Source organism: Gallinula chloropus, assembly GCF_964237585.1.
Source record: "Gallinula chloropus genome assembly, chromosome: 36".
NCBI lineage: Eukaryota > Metazoa > Chordata > Aves > Gruiformes > Rallidae > Gallinula > Gallinula chloropus.
In genome coordinates, this window is record NC_140121.1 from 26,271 (window position 1) to 33,922 (window position 7,652).

The window sequence follows — 7,652 nt, forward strand, 5'->3', positions numbered from 1 at the left end:
TTACGGTTATCTCAGGTGGGTTAAACCCCTTTTCCCACCCCTTGTTGGAGACCTGATCTCAGGGGGGGGGTTTAGCAGCAGTGGTGGCCTTGACTCTGTGTCCTTCTCTCCTCAGTGGCCAACTTTGACCCCAGCACGTTCAGCTTGATGCGCTGCGAGTTCTGCGGCGCCGGTTTCGACACGCGCGCGGGTCTCTCCAGCCACGCCCGAGCCCACCTGAGAGACTTTGGGATCACCAACTGGGAACTCACCATCTCCCCCATCAACATCCTCAAGGAGTTGTTGGCCAACTCAGCAGAACATCCCATGCTCCAAGCTGCTATGGGAGCTGAACCTTCATCCCCAAACAGGGAGAGGGATCTTCACGGCTTCGGGCCTCGTAAAAGCATCACCCCCATGTCTGAATGCAGCATCTCACGGTCTCCTCTGTCCCCCTTCCCCCCATCCTGGGGAGATGAGTCCTTGCAGTCCTACAGAGATGGTAAGTGTCCTCCAACCCCTTGAGCAAACCCCAAACCAGCGTGTCCTCTTGAGCAGATCCTCACCAGAGGGTTTAATTACCCATCACCCAACGTTGATTTCTCCATCCTTGATGTTCTGTGTCCTCTCAACTTCCAATCCTGCTTTGGGATGGATGGGTGGAGATGTTGGTGGATGGAAGAACCCAGGCAGTGTGGTGTCTCAAGGGGTTGTTTCTCAGGGTGGGGTGGGGTGAAGATGCGCCGTGCTTTGGATGTTTGGGCTTTGTGTGGTGTTTAGGAATGAGGTTTCCATCAAGGAAACCCCCTAAAAGCATCACAAATCATGGAGCAGAACGTGGTTGGAGGAAAAAAGAAGGAGGAGATCACAGGAGGTCCATTCTGGCATCTCTCAGGGCTCTTCCATCAGTGTTATGTTACCTTGGAGCTGAGAAGGGGGTTGTAAAGGGTCTTTCCCAAATGGATTTGGATCTCAGCTGGTCTCTTTCCATCAGTAGAGCTCCAGATTCACCAGCTCCTGGTCCAAAATCCAGGTTTCCCTTGGAAACCTCCAAAAAAGCCTTGAGTTGGGACTCAAAACCTTCACAACCACATTCTGTTCTTCTGAAGACCACCATTCCTGCTCATCCATTTGGGAAAGATCTCAACCTGGAGCTTCTGGGAGCCTCTTGAAGTCCTCACAGGGGCTTCTCCTTGGGTTCTTCTCAGGCTCATCCTATCTCAGATACCTCCCTATGGGGAGAATCTATTTGTCTTTTAATTGGAGTAATTAAGAGCTTTGGGATCCTTGGTTCTCCAGCCCATTCCACATTGTCCTGTTCCTCTTGTGGAACGAACCTGGAGCGTAACAAACACAAATTAAGACCTGGAGAACCCCCAATTCTCCTTTCTTGGGGTGGTGAAGCTCAGATGATGGGTGGCTACCAGCATGATGGATAGCTACCAGCCTGTGGTGGGGGTTGATACCAACCAGAGGTGGTTTTGGAAGGTTCAACCAGGCTTCTGCTGCCCATCAGTTGGATGTTCCCGCTGACCTGGCAATTTTTAGGTCTTCCCAGTTGTCAAAAACGTCTTGGGAGGAGCTGGGATGGAGAATTCCACTGGTTTATAAAGCCCAAGGTGGAGAAAGGAGTGTGGACACCCTTTGGGGAAGGACTTGTCCTTGAATAAGAGGTTGACGTGGTTCTTAAGGTGGTGGATCCCATATCAGATATCCCTGGGATGAAGTTAATGGGATATTAAATGGATCATGTCTGGTTTTATCAGTCCAGGTGATGCCACCAAAGGTTCTTTCAGTGGGTGATGTTGGTCCTGGGACCATCTCCTGCTCCTTGTTGTGCCCATTTCTGGTTTCCTCAAAGAGAACTGGGAGAAACTGGGGTGGGAATTGTCTTTCTAGGGAAAAGTGATGGAATGAAGAGCTTAATTCTGGTCTGTGTGTGGATGAGATTGAGGAGATGGAGACGTGGGATGAAGAAGGGAGGGGAGAGTGTGACCTCCATGAGAGGTCAAACACCTCCTTAAGGTGTGCCCATCGATTTGAACCCCTGTGGTCCATATCCTGCTCCCCCCAAGTTGTGGGGTTTGGGGGGACAGTGATTGGAGGTGGTGGTGGGCTGTGGAGGAGGAGGAGGAGGTGGTGGGCTGTGGAGGAGGAGGAGGAGGAGGAGGGCTGTGGAGGAGGAGGAGGAGGAGGAGGGCTGTGGAGGAGGAGGAGGACGAGGAGGGCTGAGGAGGAGGAGGAGGAGGGCTGTGGAGGAGGAGGAGGAGGTGGTGGGCTGTGGAGGAGGAGGAGGAGGTGGTGGGCTGTGGAGGAGGAGGAGGAGGAGGTGGGCTGAGGGAGGAGGAGGAGGAGGTGGTGGGCTGAGGAAGGAGGAGGAGGAGGTGGTGGGCTGAGGAAGGAGGAGGAGGAGGTGGTGGGCTGAGGAAGGAGGAGGAGGTGGGCTGAGGAGGAGGAGGAGGAGGTGGGCTGAGGAAGGAGGAGGAGGAGGTGGGCTGAGGAAGGAGGAGGAGGAGGTGGGCTGAGGAAGGAGGAGGAGGAGGTGGGCTGAGGAAGGAGGAGGAGGAGGTGGGCTGAGGAAGGAGGAGGAGGAGGTGGGCTGAGGAAGGAGGAGGAGGAGGTGGGCTGAGGAAGGAGGAGGAGGTGGGCTGAGGGAGGAGGAGGAGGAGGAGGTGGGCTGAGGAAGGAGGAGGAGGAGGAGGTGGGCTGAGGAAGGAGGAGGAGGAGGAGGTGGGCTGAGGAAGGAGGAGGAGGAGGAGGTGGGCTGAGGAAGGAGGAGGAGGAGGAGGTGGGCTGAGGAAGGAGGAGGTGGTCGTGGTGGGCTGAGGAAGGAGGAGGAGGAGGAGGTGGGCTGAGGAAGGAGGAGGAGGAGGAGGTGGGCTGAGGAAGGAGGAGGAGGAGGAGGTGGGCTGAGGAAGGAGGAGGAGGAGGTGGTGGGCTGAGGAAGGAGGAGGAGGAGGTGGTGGGCTGAGGAAGGAGGAGGAGGAGGTGGTGGGCTGAGGAAGGAGGAGGAGGAGGTGGTGGGCTGAGGAAGGAGGAGGAGGAGGTGGTGGGCTGAGGAAGGAGGAGGAGGAGGAGGTGGGCTGAGGAAGGAGGAGGAGGAGGTGGTGGGCTGAGGAAGGAGGAGGAGGAGGTGGGCTGAGGAAGGAGGAGGAGGAGGAGGTGGTGGGCTGAGGAAGGAGGAGGAGGAGGTGGGCTGAGGAAGGAGGAGGAGGTGGGCTGAGGGAGGAGGAGGAGGAGGAGGTGGGCTGAGGAAGGAGGAGGAGGAGGAGGTGGGCTGAGGAAGGAGGAGGAGGAGGAGGTGGGCTGAGGAAGGAGGAGGAGGAGGAGGTGGGCTGAGGAAGGAGGAGGAGGAGGAGGTGGGCTGAGGAAGGAGGAGGAGGAGGAGGTGGGCTGAGGAAGGAGGAGGAGGAGGAGGTGGGCTGAGGAAGGAGGAGGAGGAGGAGGTGGGCTGAGGAAGGAGGAGGTGGTCGTGGTGGGCTGAGGAAGGAGGAGGAGGAGGAGGTGGGCTGAGGAAGGAGGAGGAGGAGGAGGTGGGCTGAGGAAGGAGGAGGAGGAGGAGGTGGGCTGAGGAAGGAGGAGGAGGAGGTGGTGGGCTGAGGAAGGAGGAGGAGGAGGTGGTGGGCTGAGGAAGGAGGAGGAGGAGGTGGTGGGCTGAGGAAGGAGGAGGAGGAGGTGGTGGGCTGTGGAGGAGGAGGAGGAGGTGGTGGGCTGTGGAGGAGGAGGAGGAGGAGGTGGGCTGAGGAAGGAGGAGGAGGTGGGCTGAGGAAGGAGGAGGGGGAGGTGGGCTGAGGAAGGAGGAGGAGGTGGTGGGCTGAGGAAGGAGGAGGTGGTGGGCTGAGGAAGGAGGAGGAGGTGGTGGGCTGAGGAAGGAGGAGGAGGTGGTGGGCTGAGGAAGGAGGAGGTGGTGGGCTGAGGAAGGAGGAGGTGGTGGGCTGAGGAAGGAGGAGGTGGTGGGCTGAGGAAGGAGGAGGTGGTGGGCTGAGGAAGGAGGAGGTGGTGGGCTGAGGAAGGAGGAGGTGGGCTGAGGAAGGAGGAGGAGGAGGAGGTGGGCTGAGGAAGGAGGAGGAGGAGGTGGTGGGCTGAGGAAGGAGGAGGAGGAGGAGGTGGGCTGAGGAAGGAGGAGGAGGAGGAGGTGGGCTGAGGAAGGAGGAGGAGGAGGAGGTGGGCTGAGGAAGGAGGAGGAGGAGGTGGGCTGAGGAAGGAGGAGGAGGAGGTGGGCTGAGGAAGGAGGAGGAGGAGGAGGTGGGCTGAGGAAGGAGGAGGAGGAGGTGGTGGGCTGAGGAAGGAGGAGGAGGAGGAGGTGGGCTGAGGAAGAGGAGGAGGAGGTGGTGGGCTGAGGAAGGAGGAGGAGGAGGTGGTGGGCTGAGGAAGGAGGAGGAGGTGGTGGGCTGAGGAAGAGGAGGAGGTGGTGGCAGCTCTTCTCCAACCAAGATCTCAGCATCTTCTGGCCACCTGGAGGGAAATTTTTACCTTTCCTGGAGCTTTTTTTGGGCTGAGAAAGGGGGGAAAACCCAGGAGCTTTGGGCTGGGCAGGTGGCTTTGCCACGTGGTCGGTGTCTCGTGTTGGTCGCGGACCCTCCGCTGCTCGTTAAGACATGAGGAAGAGGTGGGGGGGAGGATCCACCCTGTGTAACAACGAGTTGAAGGGAGGAAGTCGTCAGGTCTGTGGTGAGAACTTGAACAGGATGTTTTGAGATACCCAAGGGGGGACCACAGAGGTCACCTGCTCCTCCCTCTGCTCCCAACGGTACCCAAACCAACCTCAACGTTGACCTCTCTGGGTTGGGATGGAGGTTCCACCAACCACAGCTTCTTGGTGGTGGCCCTCGATGGAGTCTGGTGGTGATGGGCTGGACCTTCTGCTGGCTTGAAAAACTGGCTGGCTGGTCCAAAATGGGGTGGGGAATGGAGCCAAATCCAGTTGGAAGCTGCTCATGGGTTGTGTTCTCCAAGGTCTGGTCTTTGGATGAAGGGATGGGGTGTACCCACAGTGGGTTTGCAGGTGACACTGAGCTGGGGGGATGTGTTGACTTGTCTGAAGGTTGGGAGGCTCTTCAGAGGGACATGAACAGGCTGGATGAGACCAGTGGGATGGGGTTTAACAAGGCCAAGTGCAGAGTGCTGCACATGGGACACAGCAACAACCCTACAGGTGCTACAGGCTGTGGGGAGACTGTCTGGAGAGCTGTCAAGAGGAGAAGGACCTGGGGGTGTTGGGGGACTGAACACCAGCCAGCAGTGTGCCCAGGAAAGCCCAGGGCATCCTGGCTTGTGTCAGCCCCAGTGTGGCCAGTAGGGCTGGGGAGGGGATTGTGCCCCTGGGCTGGGCACTGGGGAGGCTGCAGCTGGAGTGCTGGGACCAGTTCTGGGCTCCTCAGCATCAGAAGGACATTGGGGACCTGGGGTGAGTCCAGAGAAGGGCAACCAGGCTGGGGAAGGGGCTGGAGGGTGAATCCAGCTGAGGGAGCTGGGGATGCTCAGCCTGGAGAAGAGGAGGCTGAGGGGAGACCTTCTCCCCACCTCCCCTGCCCTGCCAGGAGGGTGCAGAGAGGTGGCTGATGGTCTCTTCAGCCAGGGGACAGGAGATGGGACAAGGGGCAATGGGCTCAAGCTGCCCCAGGGCAGGGGCAGAGCAGATGGGAGGGGAAAGTTCTTCCCTGGGAGAGTTGTGGGGATGGGGAACAGGGGCCTGGAGCAGGGTCAGGGCTGGAACAGGGGCCTGGAGCAGGGTCACGGCCTGGAACGGGCTTGGAACAGGGTTGGGGCCTGGAAAAGGGCTGAGGCCTGGAACAGGCCTGGCAAAGGGTTGGGGTCTGGCATGGGGTTGGGGCCTAGAAGGAGCCTGGAATAGGGTCAGGGCCTGGAAGGAGCCTGGAAACAGGGTTGGAGCCTGGAATAGGGGCCTGGAATGGGGTCAAGGTCTGGAACGGGTCTGGAACAGGGTTGGGATCTGGAACAGGGGCCTGGAATGGGGTCAGGGTCTGGAACAGGGTCGGAGTCTGGAAGGGGCCTGGAACAGGGGCCTGGAAGGGGGTCAGGACCTGGAAGGGGCCTGGAACAGGGTTGGAGCCTGGAACAGGGGCCTGGAAGGGGGTGAGGACCTGGAAGGGACCTGGAATGGGGTCAGGACCTGGAAGGGGCCTGGAATGGGGTCAGGACCTGGAACAGGGGCCTGGCCCAGGCTGCCCAGGGAGGGGGCTGAGTCCCCACCCCTGGCTGTGTTTAAGATGGGGAGATGAGGTGCTCAGGGCTCTGGTTTAGCACAGGACAGGAGCAGTTGAACCCGATGGGCTCCAAGGTCCTTGTCACTGTGAGGGTCACCGTTCGTTTCGGGCTCTCCAGCTGATGGTTTCCACCCCAAACAAGCAGAGACAACCGCTCCAGCTCTCCCACACCCCCAGATCTTTCCACCTCCCCCCTTTCCCCATGATCTTCCAGCCTGAATTCCACCTTCCGCCCCCCAAATCTATCCCAAACCCCCCTCCCTGAAGCACGCTGGGGACACGCCGCCGTTGGGTTCTCTCTCCTCCTGCCCGTCCCACCACGGGCTGTGATGTAGCCGGGGTGGAGAGGGGGGTTGGTTGCAACACTCCAACTCCCTGTTTGGTTTTAAAACAGCTTCAAAGTCCAAACATTCCTCCTCCTCCTCCTCCTCCCCCCCTTTTCCCTGTTTCCCTCTGACTTGGCTGCTGAGCTGTTCCAGGAGGAGTTGGTGGCTTCTCCAAAGGAGGTCCTTGGCGCACGGCGGTGGCTTCCACCCCCTCCTCCTCCTCCCTCCTCTATGTGTTGTGACTGGCAAAGATTGAACCCTTGTCTGCTCCCACCTCCCTCCTTCAAAAGCCCAACCCAGCTGGTTAGAGAAGCTGTTTGTGTCTCTTCCTGGCTCAGAAACTTCTTGGCAGCCACCTCGGAGGACACGTGGTGGTTCTTGGCAGGCGTTGAGAAGCGTTAGGCAACTGCATCCTCCTCCAGGCAGGCTCGCCTCTCCTTCCTCACCTCACTCCTGAGGGCTTTTTTCCCTGGGTGTTCTTCTCCCCACCCCCAAATTTAACCCTCTGTGGGCTTTCTTCTTGTCCCCAACTTGGAGGGCTTCTGCTAGAGGTGGGTTTTCTGCTCCTGGATCCGCTCCTGTGCAGCGATTGGGATGTTTCATGGGTCCAGGATGAGGGGTAAACGTGTGTTTGGTGGTTGGACTTCCAACCCTGTGTAGGATCTTCTCTTCTGAGGAAGTGTGGGCTTGGAGGAGGAAGAGGAGGAGCTGAAGGAAGAGGAGGAGGAGGAAGAGGAGGAGGAGGAGGAAGAGGAGGAGGAGGAGGAAGAGGAGGAGGAGGAGGAGGAGGAAGAGGAGGAGGAGGAGGAAGAGGAGGAGGGAGGAGGAAGAGGAGGAGGAGGAGGAAGAGGAGGAGGAAGAGGAGGAGGAGGAGGAGGAAGAGGAGGAGGAGGTGGAGGAAGAGGAGGAGGAGGTGGAGGAAGAGGAGGAGGAGGTGGAGGAAGAGGAGGAGGAGGTGGAGGAAGAGGAGGAGGAGGAGGAAGAGGAGAGGAGGTGGAGGAAGAGGAGGAGGAGGAGGAAGAGGAGGAGGAGGTGGAGGAAGAGGAGGAGGAAGAGGTGGAAGAGGAGGAGGAGGAGAAGGAAGAGGAGGAGGTGGAGGAGGAGGAAGAGGAGGTGGAGG

At 59.2% G+C, this 7,652-nt stretch overlaps 1 protein-coding gene across 1 annotated transcript in view; it reads left to right on the forward strand.

Annotated features, from left to right (window-relative positions):
- Positions 1–7,652, forward strand: part of WIZ (WIZ zinc finger) — a gene marked incomplete at its 5' end in the record, with an annotated part of 57,440 nt that overhangs the window by 26,181 nt on the left and 23,607 nt on the right. Inside the window, one exon of the mRNA XM_084277776.1 lies at positions 116–481. Within this exon, the coding sequence (XP_084133902.1) occupies positions 116–481 (366 nt within the window). The remainder of the gene's footprint in view (positions 1–115; positions 482–7,652) is intronic.